At 35.1% G+C, this 21,653-nt stretch overlaps 1 protein-coding gene across 8 annotated transcripts in view; it reads right to left on the bottom strand.

Annotated features, from left to right (window-relative positions):
* ZCCHC7 (zinc finger CCHC-type containing 7) overlaps positions 1 to 21,653 on the bottom strand; it is a 273,707-nt gene that overhangs the window by 204,849 nt on the left and 47,205 nt on the right. For 7 of the 8 annotated variants that reach the window (XM_009188484.4, XM_003911488.5, XM_031654330.1 and 4 more), the window contains exon 2: positions 19,956 to 20,586. In XM_009188484.4, the coding sequence (XP_009186748.1) occupies positions 19,956 to 20,565 (610 nt within the window). In that variant the 5' untranslated portion in view covers positions 20,566 to 20,586. Of the gene's footprint in view, positions 1 to 19,955; positions 20,587 to 21,653 lie in introns of those variants that run through there. The other variant, XM_021927372.2, reaches the window with a different exon arrangement.

Raw genomic sequence — 21,653 nt, 5'->3', positions numbered from 1 at the left:
CTTAAAATGAAACTGTATTACTTTATATTCCCAAACTTCCCTTCAACTGTTTTTGAAGTAGCATCATTTGGACGTGTTTAGGTAGCAATTATCAGGGCTAACTTTTTAATACTGCAATTATTTATTAAATTGATATATATATAATTCAATTGTTTACAACAGTTACTATCACATGAAAGATGCTATAAAAACAGAAGTCCTAATGAATTATCTTTGGGATAGCCTGGTCTTCACCTATATTTCCTACTGTTACTCGAATGTTATGTTAATTTCTGGACCTACTCTTATTAGATATCTAAAGTTAACTAATTCAACTTTAAGTTAACAGAGAAGATACAAATAGTTGATGTTATTCCCTATGTTTTTAAAATATAAGATCAATATAAGTACTCACAAATTTTAAATTATTTAAATTATATGAGCATCTGACACTGAGGCAGATTTTCAACTTAACATTTACTTCTTTCGGCTTCCACTGAAGTCAAATACCAAGTAATGAAAAGAGAAACAAAATTTTTAAATCTGTCATCATATGACAAGCACATTAAAGACTTCTCTCTTATTTTCCAAAGAGCTTGAGAAAATTTTGAGTAGCAAAAACTGCACTCTTCTCTCAAAAGAAACTATTTTTCTTTTTGATAAACAGCAAACCACATGAGGAAGTTACCACTGAATTACTTCCTGTTACTTGAAAATGTTCTAACTAAACAGCTACCACACATTTTTAGCTTGTAAAAAGGGGGTGGGATAAGTAAGGGGAGGCTTAATTATTAGACAATAAAAAGCAGGTCTAATTTACCATATGGTCAAGACAGCCGTTTTCATTTGGAGGATCTAAGTCCTTTTCAAATTATAATGAAAGAAAAATGTAAAACAATCAAACATGCAGACTTTGTAGAAAAGTGTTTCCTCAGGAAATTGGATACACAAATACCAGAAAGCAAGGGCCATCCATTCATTACGCCTGAAACCAAAGGAGGAAAAAAGCCTGTATACAAAATCTGTAAGTTTCATAACTATTGGGATCATCATATTTTCAATATTCAATTCCATAATAAATTATTCTAGGTACCAAAAAACTATGGCAGTAAGCAAAGGACTTAATACAATGATATAATCTAAATAAGGTAAATAAGGTACACCAAAAAGTCTTGAGATAAATGAAGCAACTCTCGAAAAATAAGTGAAAATAGTAATCGTGCTTGCTTAAATTAGTATTTACCATTTCTAATGTTTAAAGCAAATAAAATACCAAGTCTGAATCAGCCTACAGGTATATTCATTGAAAATGTGTGTTCTACACACTTCAACAACAAGATATAAGACCTGTCCAAGATAATTATCCACTAGCAAAATAATTCCTATTTTAATTTTGGGTTATATTCCTTGCTTTTAACAGATCAGCATCTCCAATTCAATTTATAGGAACAATTTTTGTTCAAAATTTAACTGAGGCATCTCAATCTATTAAATGAGGAATATTACTCAATTGAATACTTATTTTAATAAGAATTTTTTACAGTTAAGGATCTAAAGCAACTACCAATCTAATAAGTGATTTTAAAAGTTGGGTATGCTCCTGTTTTCTGAACTCAGACAAGTTTGCATTTTTACTTATTTATAATAGCATAAAGAATCAACTTTTAGGCTGCCTCCTTTTCAATTAAGGCTTGTTTACACCTGACAACTATCTTTATCCTAGAACTCTTATGTTCTGCTTTTAATAGCTCAATCTATGTTTCTATCCTAGAAACTGAAAAGGTTTTTTAATTTTGGAGCTTTTTGGTATATGCCCCTCCTGAATGATAATTACATATTCACAGCAAACTAAATACAATCTTAAGAGGTATGTACAACAATCTGAAGTAGACTTCCAGAAACATAAAAGTATTATTTGATATAACAAAGACAGTCTTTTTCAGATTAAAAAAATACACCAGGAAAAGGAAAATTTTAAACAATTTACTTAACTTTGCCAATTTTCAACGTGGTCCGTTTTTAAATCAAGGTCTACATATTTGAATAGTTGACTATTAAAATTCTTAATGAATCTAAAAGTACTGCTGTAAAACTTTCCTTTAGCCCATTCAGCCCCTTAGCTAATCAAACAAAGAAACAAATATTACAAGACGAAGGCTGACAAAAAATCATAATGAACCTCTCAGATGAGAAACTAATTGGTACTAAGTACACAATGGCTTACATTTAATCCTGTTAATAACCACACAAAAAAAGAAATAAAAGACTCACTTTTCAGTCATCTCTCTGGACCACTGGGCTAAAATAACAGCATGACTAAATCTGACATTGACCCCGTGGCCCTGCTAGGAGTTAAAAGAATTCCTTTGAGTCTTCTGAGGCCTGTTTTCAACTGCTCCAGAAGGGGTGGGCTAGGCATACACACTTGTTAGCCTTCTTTACAGTAACAGGTCAAATTAGAAATGGTCATATACACTGTAATATACACTAGCTCTTACTTTAGACTTGAAGTCTGCACCTTACAACAAAAGTAGAAGAAAGAACAATAAAATAGTAACACCTGGATGATAAAATGTCATGGATCATATATAACTGGAAAGGTGAGAACGTATCAAAGCAGTAACACATTACTGAAACGAAATTTGTAAAACAATAAGAATATTATCTAAATCAACAAGACTGAAATTGAGACAAAGTACCAAGATGGACCACTAAACTTTAAAAAAGAAAAATATCATGTATACATTTTTCTAGATTTATCAAGAGTTTTCAGCAAGCTTACTAAATTAAAATACGTTTAACTATTTTGTGAAGTTTTGCAAGCTTTTGTGACATGAACCCACAAATAACATATGTTAAGATGATATAAATCTGCCTGAAAGCAGTTACTTGTTCCCTTTCATCCCTTTTCAAAATACAACTTACGATTTTCAACAAAGAAGGTATTAGCAATTCATACCTTCCTCTCTAACTAGTGATTGAAAATAATTATGGATATGGATTTACTATATTTGACCAGATTTCTCTCATTCTTGTATTAGTACTTTTAAATTAAGTACATTTTCTTAAATAAAATAAAATGCTAGGCCTTACTCTTATTTCACAATCTAATCACTGAAAATGTAAGTAAGCCAATCACTAGCATATTTTATGTATTTCCCTTAAGTTCTTCCAATTTAAAGAAAGTATGGCTCCAGTTAATTTACGTCAACATTTAAAATTAAAAAGTCTAAATTTTCTGAATACTGAAAGCCAACAGATGACCTTACAAGAAATAAAATTATTACACACCAAGGATATTTTAATTCTAAACTGTCTCTGCTGCAAAATATCAAAATTAATTTCACATAATTTCTGTACTCATATGCCTTTTATAATTTTTAGTTTACATATTAATAAAATCAAAATATCAATCAAAAAATTACTTCACTGAACACATAACTTAACTGAACATTAGCAATTAGCCTTGAGGCACTCTTTTCTTAATTTGTAAGGGCTTAAATTTAGGATTAAAAATAAGAGTTAAAATTTTAATATTTACCATAACGAAATGTTGTGAAATCTGTCAAATCTGAAGTAATCTCTTAGAAAAAAAGAGTTCAAGCACTCTATGTTTTGAAAATCTATAATGGCATAGATATTTCCACCTGTTAGGTGGCAGCATTTTGGGTAGGGGATTTTTCTTTCCCAATTCTCATTCTGCTCTCACCTCCTATTTTCTCTCATACACAGAATATTCTTTTTCAGGAACTACTAACTGTCTACTAGAACACCGAGACATAAAGGCAATCAGCAATATGAGAATTACAAAATATTTCACAAACAAATCCCAATTTAAAACTCTAATTCAGAGGCTACTTTTCTGAACAGAAAACGCTAAGGCTAAAACAGTTTCCACACAACACAATGTAATTTTACCATCATTGGCTTACCTTCACAGCATTTTCTGGCCTAAAAAAAATCATGAATAAAAGTATTTCGATTAATAGTTACCATACATGCTTAGCCATTCAGTTTTAAAAGAATCTTCCACCCACTGCCAAAAGAAAAAAGAGAGAGGGAGAACAAAAAAGAAATCCTACAAAACGACAGTTTCAAATAAAGACTGGAAAAGGCATCAAGCAATCATGACCTTTAATAAAAAAAAAAAAAAAAAAAGTTGTCTGATAATTGTCTGTGAAGTTTTTTACCAGCATAAAAGCACTTCACCAGTTTGTTCTTTCCCTAATAAATTTCAAGTTCGGCTCTACAGTGTTCTCCTAGTAAGGCCACACACAATAAATCCCAAGCACTAAGCTTTAAGAATTAATAACATTTTCCACGAACATTTGCTAGTAAAACGTGCTAACAGAATTAATTCCTTGTTATTTTTAAAGCTGTATACTTGTGTTGGACCACTTTTTATATCACAGGTTATACCTTGATTTGATGCGCTGAATACTAGAAATATATTTTAGGTGATTCATGTTTCTCAATAACTACATATGAATATCAATTATAAAATTACAATACACCTTTTAAAACACTTTAAAAGGGGGAATAGTTGTACAAACTCATGAAGCCTATATAACTATAATCAAAGACTAGAAATTCAAAAGATTATTTTAAATGGCATGGACAAACAACAGCTAATTAGACTATCAGGATACATTTTCTTAGTTTGAAACTCACTGATTTAAAAGAAATTGCTTTTTGAGAAGTCATCTGATAGAAATCAAAACGTGAAGCACAGTAGAAAATAATAGCAAAAATAAAGAAAAAAAATTCAATGCTGCTATTTATTTCTTGGTAATTACAAATTCTATACATCAGTTTCATATTCTAAGAGCACTATATCCACAAGAAAAAAAACCTGTAATTAACAGACACAGAAAGAAGGCTTGCCCTTACCCCAGTTCCCAGAGTACTTAACAGATCTCCAAAAAGAGCATTTTAGACACCTCACAACCATGAGGTACAATCAATCAAAGGAAAAAAATCTAAAATTATAAATTATTAAAAGTAAACTCTTTTCCCTATTTATCAACATTACAAAGTTTTTTTAGTCTATTAACAGTATATCATAACATCATTTTTCCTGATAGATTAGGAAATTATTAGAATTTTTTAAATGGTGAAAAGGATCTCTTTATTATTTTATGTTAATTTAGCAAATACAAAATTCAGTTAAATGTTACTGTATAATACCAGCCTCACAAAACCAACTGTAAAACAGAAGTAGCTTTGATCACAATAATTTGATATTTTAAAGCCTGTAACTATTAATGAAAAAATATTTTGGGGAGATGCTGGGAATACAGACCTCTACTTTTGACTTCTAACAGTAACTAAATTGCCATAGCACTTTAAGGACTTAAATTCAGCAGTACAAAGTTACTTCATAAAACAAAATTCCTCACATTTGAAAATATGCAAGTTTTGCCAAGAAAAAGCAAAGTCTTAAAATCTGGACAAAGTAAAAATGTGTCCACAATCAAACACATGTTCATATGCTTATCTGAATATATACACACTGTGGACCACAAAATTGAATGTAAGAGAAATCATATTATCAAATTACAACTGATTTCTTGTAAACAACTTTTTAATATACAATAATATTTAAATTAAAGATTTATAACAGTACCACTTACTGTTAATTAGTATTTCTAGTATTAACTTGGCTACACTATAAAATAACATTTTTATTCCAACAGTAAAGTGACCATGAATAGAAATTTTCAGGATTAATAATTTCCCATCAATTTCATGCATAACGCTAACATATCTTTTGAGCTTCTCAATGGCTCAAAAATTAAATTGCTTCTGTTATTAAGAAAACAAAACCAAGAACAAAATTAGTTTTCCCCTGCTGGTCCCCATGGATCTAAGTACCACACAATAACTCTTTCCAATCTGCAAAACAAAACAACACACAAATAGATGGGCTAAGGAAGAAAGATCAAAACAAAGAAACAAATTTTTTTTAAAAATCCCCTTTTCCTTTAGCAATCAACAAAATAACAAAAAGGAAAAAGTGGAAAAGTCACCAAGAATATATGACCATGTAAGCATGGGCACTCTTGCAGAAAACCAAGTCTGCAACCGAAAGCCATGGGAAATTTAAATTAGAGCAAACGGCCACAATAGGCAGAGAAATCTGTATGGATAAAAAGGGACTGCTGAGGTTGCAGGTATACTACTAAAGATCTTTTGAGATTTCCAAACAAATTTTATTAGTTTTAACAATTTCTAAAAATAAGAAATAAGTGTGCATTATACTATAAGGATTAAATTTTTTCCTTTTAATCAAAATACACATGTATGTGATACATCTAAAAGAAGAGGAAGAAAAGAGTATCTTTGCTTAATATTGCTTTAGAAATTTGCTTCACAAACCTATCTCCTTCTATGTTTAAATAATCTTAATGGAATTTAAAAATTTAACGAAATGAAGGCCCCTCACTGCTGATGTTAACCTAACTGGTGGCATAATCAGAGAGTTCAATCACAATCGACTTGAACTTCTCTGACTACCCGGTGAAGAATTATACACCAAAGTCAGTTTAACCAACATGGTTTGAAAATTAGATGACCTGTGGTACAACCACTTACATTTCTTCTGTTAAATCTGATAATAAAGAAAACTTCCCAAACTGAATAATCTCAAACAGAAAAATAAAGGGATTAATATAACTTTAAAATGTCATGGTATTAAGAATACAAATATTCCACAACCAAGTAAGTACCTGATGGATCTCTACCCCTCACCTATCCAGAAACTTTTAAATTGAGTATTTTGAACCTTTAAGGAAGTATTTCATACACATAAGAACCAATAATACCAGACCAAAATATGATTATATAACACATTTACAGCAATATTTAAGTTATATTTATTCTCCCACAAAATTCATATCACTTTTTAAGCAAACCAAAAGGGCTGAGGTGTTGAATGAAGAGCAAAATACTCAATTATATGGGAGTAAGGATGTCTTTCAAATTCTTATCAGAACAACGAATTTTTATTAGCAATTAAAATCCTCCTTAAAAGTAGGAAGTAATGCTATTTCTAAATAAAACCATTGACAAAAGTTCATTTATGTTAAATCAGACCATTTAATACTAAAAACTGGCTAGCGCAGGATTAAGGACTAACTTACAGGACTGATTGTGGTTGCACATCTTCTCTTTAAAGAAAATCTCCTTTCTTTAGTTAAACGTATACGTATGTCATGTTCTTCTATATCCTGAATTCCTCACCTGGCTTTTTAAAGCATAATTTGTATTACATTAGCAATATCATATTATCAGTCATAACCAGTCTATTTCCTATCTTTAGAAATTCTCATTAACTACCAATATGGAAAAAGTATCGAAAAGTTTTCAAGAGTTGGAGCTTTCCCTCCCTATCATAGATATTTCTGTTGCAAGCACTATTTAGTTACAAAACAAATATGACTTAAGGGAACTGCCAATAAAAATATTTTCCCTTAATAAATACCTCTTAAGCTACTTAACATCCATTCTTTCACACTGAGGCGGTTATAATTACATATTTAAGCAAAAGCAAGGGAGGGGAAGTACAAATGATTTTCACAGATTTATGCTGTCTTCCCTTAAAATGTATTTGCAAAACACGAGATTAAGAACAGATGCTCTCAAGTCCACAATAAACTAATTTTCAAAACTGACAAAAGTTGGAATTCTAAGGTAAGAATTTGTTACAGAAATAAAAGCTATACATTTAGCAGACAACACCACTTTAAAATAATTATTACATTACATTTAGAATCCAGATCTATACCACAGAAATAATTTTTATCTCTAGAATTACATCTCCATCCAGAACCAATGCTGTCAGATCAAGATTCAAACTAAAAAGCAAGTCAAATCTATTCCTTTAGGTATTCTTAAGCATATGATTTAAAAAGAAAATGTGACATAATACATGGTGGATGCCCAATTAAAATATTTATTTCTTAACTATTTGCAGAATCAACAAAAATCTGGCAAGTAACTAAAAATGCCAAAAGCTTAACCATGCCAATATCTTTAATAAATTAAACAAAGATAAATAATAACGAAGAGATTTAAAACGTTAGGCTGAAAACTTCCATTAAGTCAATACTTTTGCTTCATTAATAAGTCTTAACCACCAAGGAAGCATTTATAAGAGATTAATAAATTACTTTGAAATTAAATTTAGTAAAGTCTTAAATACAGGATCTCCTACTTACAGAATATGAATTATCTGAACAGCCTCTACTCTAAGAAGGGGAAATAATGATTAAATGTTCTCCATTCTATACTTCTTTGGAAAAAAGTTTTACTATCTAATCATATGTAGCTCACATCAAATTTACTTTCTGACCATAAAAATATACTGTGTATATAAATCATACTTATCTTCTTAGGTAAGTGATCACTATATGCAATAGATTATTTTTATAATAAACAAAAGCTACGAGAAAGTTATATATAAACACTCTTCACTTAAAAAGACATCAGGATTCAAGCTCTTCTGACAAGGAAGAAAATGTTGCCCATCTAATTTTATGCTTCTCCATTCTTAAAAAAAAAAAAAAATACAAACCTGTAGATAAGGTGACTAACATTTTAACGGCAACTAAACTAAGTCATTAGTTCAATAAATACATATCATGGTATTTCTTTTTAAGCAGTTTCCAGCGAATTTAGTATATCTTACATGAAAATCAAATCAGTTACTAAAAGAAATGTATTTTTTTAAAGTAAAATTTAATTCTCTCCCTGGGTACTTAACATTGTTGAAAACTGTAAATGAATTTAGATTAAAAGTCATAAATTAACTTTGGAAGACTGCATCCCTATGTTGCTGATCTACAGTGAAATCACAGAAATTAGTGACATACAATATCAATATTCCAAAATGTTATTATAATCCAACCCAAAGCTGCATGGGATTTCTGGGGTTTCTAATGAGATTTTCATTCTGCTGAACAATGGCCATAAAAAGCTTTCTTCAAACTTCACTCCATTCACAAGTAAAGTTGAAACTGAACATTTTTATTTCTTCTCTCCCTATGACAACGTCACCATGGAACAATGAATAACACAGCTTGAGTCATTATGCTAATTAGAAATTAAATTTAAAAATGCCCTAACAATAGTTAAGCGTAAGGTGACATGCTACAACTAAAGACACAGTTCAAAAGCAGCTTTAGGAATTGTGCAGTACAGGCTTACAAAAGCTGAAAACATCAGAGAGGGAGCTCCTTGATGCTCCTGGTGACTGGAATTCTAGCATGTGGCCATTTTTCAATCATAAGGCAGAAATTAAACTATACATTAATGAGAAGTATGTCACATGGCAATACACTCTTATGACCTGTTAGGGTATAAAATGTCTCAAGAAACTACTGAAATTAAGACAATGAATACAAAAGAAGGGGGAAAAACACCACCTTAATGATCTGAGAAGTTACTGAAGGCAAAGTTTAATGTATTGTTTCCAAACTAACAAAATAATGATCCTTTCCTACGCTAAAAGATTATAAGGAAGAACATAACTATGAGGAGCAAAAGTTGTATGTTAAGACCTGCTCTACTTTGAAGAGCCCTGCACAAAATACACTTTAAACAGTTGGTCAGGTCCTTTGATTAAACTCTGGTCCAATTATATTTTAAAAGAAAAAAAGGAAATATGTACACAAAAAAACAGGCAGAAAGCAATGAAATAAAATTATGACTAAGAAATCTTCCAACAGTATTCTGAATATATACAGAACATAAATAATCCTTTCTTGTTTAGGCAGAGGTGGCTTCTAAAAAGATATACTATTAAAACATTTCATCATATCCAGCCACATATAAACATGAATGGCACACACAGTCAGTCTTAAGTTTCTACTAAGGGCTTCACGTTCTATTTTTAGCTGCATTTAACCTGAACTTCAAGTCCTAACCATTTTTCAAAACTCAAATTCAAAGGGTTCCTTTTCAATTCAGTCTTGTACTTTGCCTATCTACTTTTTAATCTTTTTAAAAAATCTACTACATTCACCTGGAACAATTATGTATTCTGCTGGAGCATCTCACATATTTGTAGAAATGCATTTAACTCTGGTTTACAGTCAACTTTCCATACTGTCATGCATTTTAGGATTTCTAAAGGCAAAAAGTACACGGCAATTTTTGAATCCCAATACCTTAATGGTACAGTGCCTTGTACATTGTAAGCACCCAGTAAGTAGTATCTGGAAAGATTTTAAGATTTCAGAATTAAGTTTAATGTCAGAAACTAGCAGATCATAAAATGTCACCAAATTAAATTTCTTTAAGGATAGCACCATACTAGACATATGTTGTTCAAAAGCAACTTGGGGCCAGGCTCAGTGGCTCATGCCTATAAGCACACCACTTTGGGAGGCCAAGGTGGGATCTTGAGCTCAGGAGTTCAAGACAAGTGTAGGCAATATGGTGAGACACTGTCTCTACAAAACAAAACAACACAAAACAAAAAAATCAAGTGGGGCCAGGGGCGGTGGCTCACACCTGTAAATCCCAGCACTTTGGGAGGCTGAGGCGGGCAGCTCGCTTGAGCCGAGTTCAAGACCAGCAACATGGTGAACAAGGGCAACACGGTGAAACTCCACCTAACTCCATACAAAAAATTAGCAGGGCGTGGTGGCCCACATCTGTAGTCTCAGCTACCTGGGAGGTTGAGGTAGGAGGATCACCTCAGCCTGGGAGGTCAAGGCTACAGTGAGCCATGACTGCAATACTGTACTCCTGCCTGGACAACAGCGAGACAGAGAGAGAGAGATTGCAGGTGGGGCAGGGGTGGGGTAGGAGAGAGACACCCTGTCTGGGGAAAAAAAAACAAAAAACAAAAAAACCCAACAACAAAAAAGTGGAAGCTATAAGCCCATGTTTGCCACAATGATCATGAACCTATCGTGTAACTATGAAGATTTTTATCAAAATATTTTCCTATGACATTAAGCCTACCCAATATCTCATTTTTCTTTATGACTTTAATAAAATAAAATGTATTTTTTACCAATAAAGAAATTAAGTTACCCAAAGTCAAAGCTACCCAACTGCACAGCTGTCACAGACCCAACAACAACCATTAATTGAGAACCTATGACCATTACACCTCATTCAGAAGTGACCTTTTAAACTGAGAACTGAGAGATAAGTAGATATATGAGACAGGCAAGGTAGAAACTAATCCAGCCAGGAAAACAAAAACAAACAAAAAAACACATATGTAAAGACCCAGATGAAATGAAATGATATATCAGAAAACCTAAAATTCAAATAGGTAACCCACTCTATTCAAATTTTAATTAGACATCCAGTCTTAGTTGAGTGCCTAATAAATGCCAGGAATTCAACAATGGCCTCTAGATAAGTTCTTCATCCTTTGAAATTATATCCAAAACTTCTGTGTGTATAGCTTTGGAAGAAAAAGGGATTTAACACAAAATAGTTAAAACACTTTCTGCCATAAGTGTTGAGGCCATAATTTCACTTCAATTTCAAAAGTGGTTTACCTTAATCTAGCAATTATTTCACTTTAAATAATACTATGTAAAGAGCTCTTCTCTATACGCAAAGGCAGAATGCAAGTACATTTACCTAAGGGAAAAAATAAATAAATAAATAAATAAATAAATAAATAAATAAATAAATAAATGTACCTACGATTTGTTAGGTATCCTCAATGTGCCAAATGCTGACAAACAAAAGGGGCTGTGTGCCAAATTATACATACTGAAGGAGCTCCGCATTAACACAAATTCTACACCATAACAGTCATAAACCAGGAACTAATATGACTTCTTCAACTCTTAAAAATTCCATATTCTTCCTTTTGCAGAAGGCATTTGCTTTTTAAAACCTGAGACAATTGGTTTTTTGCTAAACCTAAATATTTCAAAATTAGCAAACGATAAAAAAAATTATAACCAGGAACAAGAACAAAGCATGCTTCTGAAAGTGGAATTAGACTATTATTCATTTAAAATATATTTTAAGACTGTAACAAGTGCATTACTCATTAACTAATTTAAATTATTCATTCACTTTCAAAAAGTAATTATTACATGCCTAATGTGCCCAGCTCAGATTAGTGAGGAAGATACAAAAACAGTCCATAGTCCTAGAAATAAGAAATATTAAATATCTTTACACAATACTATGGATTGATCCCCAGGATATACATACGGCTAAGAGAAAAAAATAAAGTTAGAGAAAAGAGTAGATAGTATGCCAGTATTTATTAAGAAAGAGGGCCGGGCGTGGTGGCTCATGCCTGTAATCCTAGCACTTTGGGAGGCTGAGGTGGGCAGATCACCTGAGGTCAGGAGTTTGAGATCAGCCTGACCAGCATAGAGAAACCCTCGTCTTTACTAAAAATACAAAAATTAGCCAGGCATGGTGGCGCATGCCTGTAATCCCAGCTACTTGGGAGGCTGGGGCAGGAGAATCGCTCAAACCTGGGAGGCGGAAGGTGTGGTGAGCCGAGATTGCACCATTGCACTCCAGCCTGGGCAACAAGAGCGAAACTCCATCTCAAAAAACAAACAAACAAACACAAACAAACAAACAAACAAAAGAGGGCAAGAGTGTACAAATATATATACATGTAAGGACAAACCAACAATTTTCTCTTAATGATTACTCATAAGGGGAAGGACAGGAACAGGATGGAGACTGGACAGAAGGTTTGCCTTCTCTGAATAGATATTATCATGTTTTGCTGATTTGAATCTGGAAACTTATAAACATTTTACATGATTATAAAAGAAAACCAAACTTTTAAAAGATAATTCTAAAAAATAACGTGTCAAAAGCAAAGTGAAACAAATGAATCTGTGTATCAAATTGATGACACAACAGAGAGAAAATCTGAATTTAATCAAGCTTCTAGATCTAACTACCAATTCACAGGAAAGACAGAGGACAGTAGAACATGTTAAGCCATACTTCAAAATTCAGACCACTGGAAATTCTAGAAGACAAAGAATCTAGGTATTACAGCAAATTACAAGAAATTTAAAAAAGAAAGAGATTAAGGGCAACCTATACATTAAAGGATACTTAAGTTTATCAACCAATTATAGTACCTGGATTGGATCGAATTCAAATAATCTGTAAGAAAAAAAAATTAGGAGCCAGTGTAGGAACTCTAAACACTGGCTGGGTATGTGATGATGGAAGAATTACTGGGAATTTCTTTGGCTACGATAATATGATTAGATAGATAGATAGATAGATAGATAGATAGAAAGAAAGAAAGAAAGAACGTTTCAGTTGGGTATGGTGGCTCACACCAGTAATCCCACCACCTTCAGAGGTCAAGGCCGGTGGATCACTTGAGGCCAGGAGTTCAAGACCAGTCTAGCCAACATGGTAAAACCCTAACTCTACTAAAAATACAAAAACTGGCCAGGCATGGTGGCTCACGCCTGTAATTCCAGCACTTTGGGAGGTCGAGGCGGGCAGATCACCTGAGGTCAGGAGTTCAAGACCAGCCTGGCCAACATGGTGAAACCCCGTTTCTACTAAAAATACAAAAATTAGCTGGGCGTGGTGGTGCACGCCTGTAATCCCAGCTACCTGGGAGGCTGAAGTGGGAGAATCACTTGAACCTGGGAGACGGAGGTTGCAGTGAGCCAAGATAATGCCACCGCACTCCAGGCTGGGTGACACAGTGAGACTCCATCTCATAAAAAAAATAAAGATTTTAAAATTTTACAAGTTTTAAAAAATAAAAAATAAAAATACAAAAATTAGCCAAGCATGGTGGCAGGTACCTGCATTCACAGCTATTCAGGAAGCTGAGGTGGAAGAACTGCTTGAACCCAGGTGGCAGAGGTTGCAGTAAGCCGAGACTGCGCCACTGCAATCCACCGTGGGCGACAGAGGAAGACTGTGACTCAAAAAAAAAAAAACAAAAGAAAATATTCCAGACCAAAAAAAATTGCATCTCTACTTAACATGTACATTTTTCTTCTCATTATTACTCCTTAAATACAATATAACAGTTATTTATGTGGTATTTACATTGTATTGGGTATGTTAAGTAATCCAGAGATGACTTAAAGCAAGCTTGTCCAACTCACAGCCATAAAGGCTTTGAATGTGGCCCAACACAAATTCGTAAACTTTCTTAAAATATGAGATTGTTTTGTTAATTTTTTTTTGAGACAGAGTCTCTCTCGCTCTGTCGCCCAGGCTGGAGTGCAGTGGCATGATCTCGGCTCACTGCAACCTCCGCCACCCAGGTTCATGCCATTCTCCTGCCTCAGCCTCTGAAGCTAGGATTACAGGCATGCACCACCACACTGGGCTAATTTTTGTATTTTTAGAAGAGACAGGGTTTCACCATGTTGGTCAGGCTGGTTTCAAACTCCTACCCTCGTGATCCGTCCATCTTGGCCTCCCAAAGTGCTGGGATTACAGGTGTGAGCCACCGTGTCCAGCTGGTAATTTTTTTTTTAGCTCATCAGCTACTGTCAGTATTAGTGTTTTTTATGTGTGGCCCAAGACAATTCTTCTTCCAATGTGGCACACAGAAGCCAAAAGATCACCCCAGACTTAAAGTATACGAGAGGATGTACATAGGTCATATGTAAATATTCCACAATTTTATACCAGGGACTTAAGCATCCATAGATTTTGGCATCCATGAGAAGTCCTAGAACCAATCCCCCATAGACACTGAGGAACAAATGTGTACACATGCACACACAGGTGCACACATGATGTATACACACACAAACACACACATATGAATGAAATGATGTCTGATTAGCTTCAAAATAACACAGGGGCACAGAGTTACAGACAGGAAAGATTAGTCATAAATTGGTAACTGTTGAAGTTAGTTTATGGGACACTGAAGTCAATTATAACATTTTTATATATTTTTATATTTCCACAATAAAAAATGTACAAGAGCGAGCTAGCAGTTACTCCTAGAACTAATAATATCCCTTCCCTAATCAGGAAAATAAGTAGCTATTCTGTCATTATTGTCATATGTCATCATTTTGTTGTCTTACATAACAATCCTTTCCAAACTTGAGATCTCCCTCACAAATTACTAAATATGCTGACTTCCTTGGGTGCATCTTTTCTTCCACCAGGAGATCTGCCTTTCTAATATATGAGAATTACAAGTCACTCTTGCTGGGGATAATAAAAAAAAAAAGTAAAGGGCGGGAACCAAGAAGGAAAACAAACGATAGAACATGCACAGTTTTTATAAAGACGACTTAGGAAAGAGTAAAGGAGTAAAGGAAAAGAGGCTCAGACCTTAGAAATAAACTCCCACATCCCTCAGTAGAGAGAGCTGAAAGTCATATATAATAGGCACTGAAAGCCTATGTTTTGACATGAATTAACTACAGGCAAAACCACCATCATATAGCTATATGTACTGAGGAAGGCTAGACTGTTAAGTGTCACGTATATACGGTCTCAATGGAGCCTCAGGAAGCTAATCAACAACTTCAAATCACAAAATCAGAAAAGTGTTGAAGATTTAGAGGAAGAATAGAAAGGAAAAAAATACATGCCTCTGAGTTGTGTATTATCTGTCAGTAGAGCAAAACCAATGTGTAAGCCCATTATTATTATTTTTCTTTTCTTTTGAGACACAGTCTCACTCTGTCGCCCAGGCTTGAGTGCAGTTGCATGATCTCGGCTCACTGCAACCTCCGCCTCCCAGGTTGAAGCAATTCTCCTTCCTCAGCCTCCCAAGTAGCTGGGATTACAGGCGCTCGCCACAATGCCCGGCTAATTTTGCATTTTTAGTAGACAGGGTTTCACCATGTTGGCCAGGCTGGTCTCAAACTCCTGACCTCAAGTGATCCACCCACCTCAGCCTCCCAAAGGGCTGAGATTACAGGCTTGAGTCACTGTGCCTGGCCTGTATTTTTTTAATATAATAATGTCTCACTGAAATTAAAGTAATAGGGGAGAGTCTGAAGTTTTCACAGATAGAGAGAGTGCTGTACTCAAATTTACTACAAATTCAGTAATAGTAAATGTAAAATACGTATGTATTTATATAGTTTTTCACAGACTTATGAACTATCTCAAATTCACTAATCCTATTTTTTAAATAAAGTTTTAAGTTTCAACCACTTGTATCACCAGAATTTTGAGGCTTAACTCCTATGGTTAGATTTCTGGCCAGGCGCGGTGGCTCACCCCTGAAATCCCAACACTTTGGGAGGCCAAGACAGGCCGTGATCTCCTGATCATGAGGTCAGGAGATTGAGAGCATCCTGGCTAACACGGTGAAACCCTGTCTCTACTAAAAAAATACAAAAAATTAGCTGGGAGTGGTGGCGGGCACCTGTAGTCCCAGCTACTCGGGAGGCTGAGGCAGGAGAATGGCGTGAACCCAGGAGGCAGAGCTTGCAGTGAGCAGAGATGGTGTCATTGCATTCCAGCCTGGGCGACAGAGCGAGACTCCATCTCAAAAAAAAAAAGAGATTTCCAAGCTGTGTTCACACCTGTAGTCCCAGCTACTCTGAAGGCTAAGGTGGGAGGACCACACGAGCCCAGGAGTTCCAGACTGCAAGACCTCTCTGCTAAAAAAAAAAAAAAAAAAAAGTAAGAAGAGAATTCCATAAATTACTTGGCTTCTTATATTCTCTCTTTAGCGAAACACTATGTCATTCAAGGCTAAAACTTATGTCTTTTATTTGAGACAGAGTCTTACTCCATCGCCCAGGCTGGAGTGCAATGGTGCAATCTCAGTTCACTGCAACCTCCACCTCCCAGGTTCAAGCAATTCTCCTGCCTTAGCCTCCCAAGTAGCTGGGATTACAGGCGCCTGCCACTGCTCTCAGCTAATTTTTTTTATTTTTAGTAGAGACAGGGTTTCGCCATGTTGGCCAGGCTGGTCTCGAACTCCTGACCTCAGGTGATCCACCCGCCTCAGCCTCTGTGTTGGGATTACAGGCGTGAGCCACCGCGCTCAGCCTAAAACTTAAGTCTTTTACCACTGTAAGTCACCAGTACTACTTCAGCATTACTTATACCCTACATAGAGATGTTCAATAAATGTTTGATGATTTAGCAATTAATGAGAAAGCAGGTAATATATGTGTCAAGACATTACTCTAAATATTATTATAAGTAGGTTTATGAGTATGGAAAAGACCCACCCTCAAGGAGCCTGTAATCTTTTCTTTTATGTCATACTGCAGTTGTCTATGCCATAATTCTGGGAGATAATTTTGGTTTTTTCTTCAGAGTGAGGTCAAGGAAACAGAACATAAAATAGTTATGGATGCTGTTTAACAACAGGCATTTCTAAACTACTTGAGATTTTCTCTACACTTTAACAGAAATGAAAAAAATCTTCTCTCTAAAGATTATACGAACCGATCTATCCCCAGATATGTTTATGAAAGGGGTAGTGATTACAGAGTAACAACACTCTTAAATGGGCATCAGTACTAAATACATTGTTTATTAATTGGAAAGAAATAGGATTACAGCATTAGTGGATCAAGGAAATAAAACAGAATATATATGTAAGTATTTGTAACAGTTTATAAGAGTCAAGTAAATTAATTTTCAAAAATGCAGAATTTAATTCTACTTGGCTAAAACAAAAACACAAATCCGAGGTTCTACTTTCTCATCACCATCATTTACCAAACATGGCACAGTTCGATTTCTTCTCCAAATCCAGCACCTAATTCATGTTTTTCCCAACCTACCCACATTGTGCCATCAACTGCAGCATGTCTGTAGATTCTCTAGTGCAAATAGAAAGCAGCAGGGAGCTGTTTCAAAGGAAAGATAATAAGCTTTTTTTCAGCTTATCAAGCTTTCTTCTCAGTATGTTAAATGTGAAACGGTAAGATACCCTAACGGAAATACTCAGTAGGTGTACACGGAGAAACTGAAATCAACAAAATGGTTAAGGAGACGACAATTTGATGACCGTAAATACAGAAGTGATTAATGAAACTAGGTATGATCTCAGGAAAAGGTAATTTAGAGAAAGAATAAACTAAATGCTTATTTTGGCCTTCTATAGTGTTACGCCTAACCCAAGATCATTTTGTTTCTGTCATCTTGCTCCAAGCTGGCAAGTATTACTGGATAAAGTTACGGAATCCTTCAAAGTGAGTTCATTACAAGTTCATATTTTAATTTTGACTGAACACTACTTCTAAACAATCCTTTATTCTCTTATTGTTGATTCACTAGAGTGCAATGATTTCCAACTTAACAGCCTTCAGCCTCCTGGGAAACTGTAGAATTAGTTACCTTAATGGGTACATACAGCAATGCATTATAAACACTATTTCTCACATATCAATGTTGTGGTTAATAAAATACAAAGTCATCTAAGAGTAGTAGTTTCTTTCTAATATGCATCTTCTCAATTGAATACTAAAATCATAACTACAACCATGGGTGGTCCACAAATTGTTTCGAAGTTAAACAGGTTGTCATCTTCAAAATACTGGTAACCACTGCCTGAAAGTATTCCCCACAGCACTTAAACATCCTTTCCACATTCTAAGCTTCCAATTATCCCCCACCCTCTCTTACTTCTGCTTTCATTTTCCCAAGAAAATCAAACACATCCTCATATGTTCTCTCACCTACCTCAATCCATCTGAATTTATTCTTTCTCCTCTACCTCTATAAATATTTGATGATTTAGCAATTACTAGTGTGTCTCTTCCTTTTTAGGAATAATTCAACAACACATACACCTGATCCTATCTCTAACCTGGCCCCCAACCCAATCCATCAAACAGGATGAGTCTCTCCTTCTTCACAAGTTCCTTTCTTTCTACCTAAAAACATTATCAGAGCTCACCTATATGGAAAAAACTTTGTGATTCTGCTCTATGTCCTAACTACTATTCTCTCTTTTCGTTTTGCTGTCAAGTTCTCAGGGTTTGCAAACTACAGTCTGAGCCAGTCACCTGTTTTTTTATATAGGGTTTTATTGAGAACAGCCACCCTCATTTCTATAGGTATTATTTAAGGCTGCTTTCCCACAAGGGCTAAGTTGAGTAGTTAAGATTATCATGTGGCTTGGAATCCTAAAATATTTTCTATCTGGCTTCTTAAAAAGACATTTGCCAATCCCAGGGGCTCCAAGCACAATTTACATTCAATGTCATCATTTCTGGGGAAGCCATTAAAAATTTTGGGGCAGCAATAAAGTACTATGAGTAAAAGAGCATTTCAATACCAGTTTTAACAACAGTGTACAGGGTCGATATAAAAGAAGACTACTTTGGAAACTAGTGCAAGAGACTGAGCATTAGCCATAAAGGGAGGGAAATGAAAAGAAGGAACTTCTTGAAGGCATAAGCATTAAGACTAGATGAACACACGTCACAGAGACAAAACTAACACCAAAATTTTAATCCTTGATGACGTAGCTCTCAAAATTCGCATTCTCTCCTATAATCTGCCCTAGACTTACAGATCTTCATATTTTCCTGTGTTTCTGACTGTGGAGTACCTAATATCCTAATCCTAACACTAATTCCATATATCCTGTGTGCCAGACATTCCCTATGCTTGCCATCTAACTCCTGGGTAAGCAAATCCCATACGAAGAGACAGTCCCAACAGAGTTGGCTGAACGAGCGCACGGGGCTAATGTCAGAGGTGGATGGAGTACTCACCTGTGGTACCAAGCAGAGAGGGGGGGAGGTAAGATTTCAGGTCCAGAACTGGCTCTAGCCAAACAGGAAGAAGCAGCTATGAATCTGCTTACACCAGAAGCAGAGTGTCTTTGGTATTCTGACATACTCTTTCTGATATTCAGAGAGACCACCATTAGAGTAGGCACTGGTAAGAGAGTCACATAAGAAACAAGCCAAAAGACAAGACCAAAAAGTGAGGAATTAAATGGAGCAGACCCTATCGGTCTTTTCTCTAGGAAAAGCGGTCCTCCTTATGCAAGATGATACTACTTTCAAAATGGCCAATATGATACTAACCTTCAGTAACAGAGTTTTCACATCCCACAAGGTTGAGGAGGATATCATCATCTTTATCATCTACTTCACATCCCAGTAGCATCCAGCTTTCCACATTATCGCCTTCTGAAATGGTGCTCTCTTCCTCTTCACTTGAACTGACCTCTATAATCATGACCTCTCGGATTACATCTGATCTCTCTTCATGTTTAGGCTTCTCAAGATCACTCTTGCATTTCTTATCAACCAGCTCATTAGACTGAAGGGAAGCAGAAGGACCAAAGGCATTTTCTTGTGCTTGACCTCTAACATTCCTTCCTTTACATCTATAAATACTGTCTTCATCAGACAAAGTGATGACCTCTGACCCATCTGACAGTTGGATGACCTCATTATCTGAAAGGACGATTAGTTTCTTCTGATTTGGTTTACCACTCGAAGATTCCGAATTCTCAGAGTTCTTTTTTTCATGATCTTCCTCCCTGATGACATCATCAAGATCTTGGGCATAATGAATTTGGCTATAGAGTTGAAATTCCACTTCACTATCAACACTCAGTTCACTAGATGACTCATCTCGATAAAGATCATCTTCGTATGCTTCTATAGTCTCATAGCCACCAAACATCATAAAAAGTCAGTAACCTTGAAGCTGCAAAAGAGAAAGTTGTACACAGAATATATTTTAAAAGTTCAGATCATGAGAGTTTAAGGAACAATATCACCTGTTAGTGACAACTGCTAATATGAAGGCCATCACTATTTTCAGACATATTAAAATACCTTTTTTCCAAGGATTTCTAAGTCCTGTTAGGATCCACTCCTTTAAGTCCCACCACTCCCTAACGAGAATTACTACTGACAAATTGAGTTATAGTTATTGATGGAAACACAGTCAACACTCTAAGAAATGCTTTGTTCGGTGATTTCAACATGCAAACTTCATAGGATGATTTTCACAAACCTAGATGGTGTAGTCAACTACACAACTAGGCTATATGGTATGGTCTATTGCTCCTAGGATACAAACCAGTACAGCATGTTACTGTACCAAATACTATAAATAACTGTAACACAATGGTATTTGTGTATCTGAGCATATAAAAGATTCAGCAAAAACAGTATACAAATCCTATGGGACCACAGTCATACGGTCTGTCTTTAATCAAAATGCTATTATGCAGCACATGATATGTAAGATTTCACAGGTATATTGTAAATGAAAAACAAGTTGAGATCTATTGCAGGACACAAAACCCTTGTCCAAAATGTTAAAACAAAACTTAAAGTAGCTCTCACTAGCCTATCCATTCTTCATCTTTTCCCTGGTTCTGGTTCTACAGCTCATATTTTCAAGCATACACAGGAATATTACTTCGATTATGACTAAAATCCCTAACAGGAAACAGTTTTGTTTACTGTTTCGGTGTAAATGTGTATTTCTCAATTAACAAATTAATCTCATGGCCCTCTGATCATTGGCCAAAAAAATAAATAAAAATGCCTAAGCTGGCAGTGGCTCATGCCTGTAATCCCAACACTTTGGGAGGCCAAGGAAGGAGGATCACATTGAGGTGAGAAGTTGAGAACAGCCTAGGCAACACAGTAAGACTCCATCTCCATAAAAATTAAAACTAAAAACTTAGCCAGGCGTGGCAGTGCAAACCTGTAGTCCCAGCTACTCAGGAGGTTGAGGTGGGAGAACCGCTTGAGCTCAGG

Source organism: Papio anubis, chromosome 13 (assembly GCF_008728515.1).
Source record: "Papio anubis isolate 15944 chromosome 13, Panubis1.0, whole genome shotgun sequence".
NCBI classification, from domain to species: domain Eukaryota; kingdom Metazoa; phylum Chordata; class Mammalia; order Primates; family Cercopithecidae; genus Papio; species Papio anubis.
This window is presented reverse-complemented; position numbering and strand designations above follow the sequence as displayed.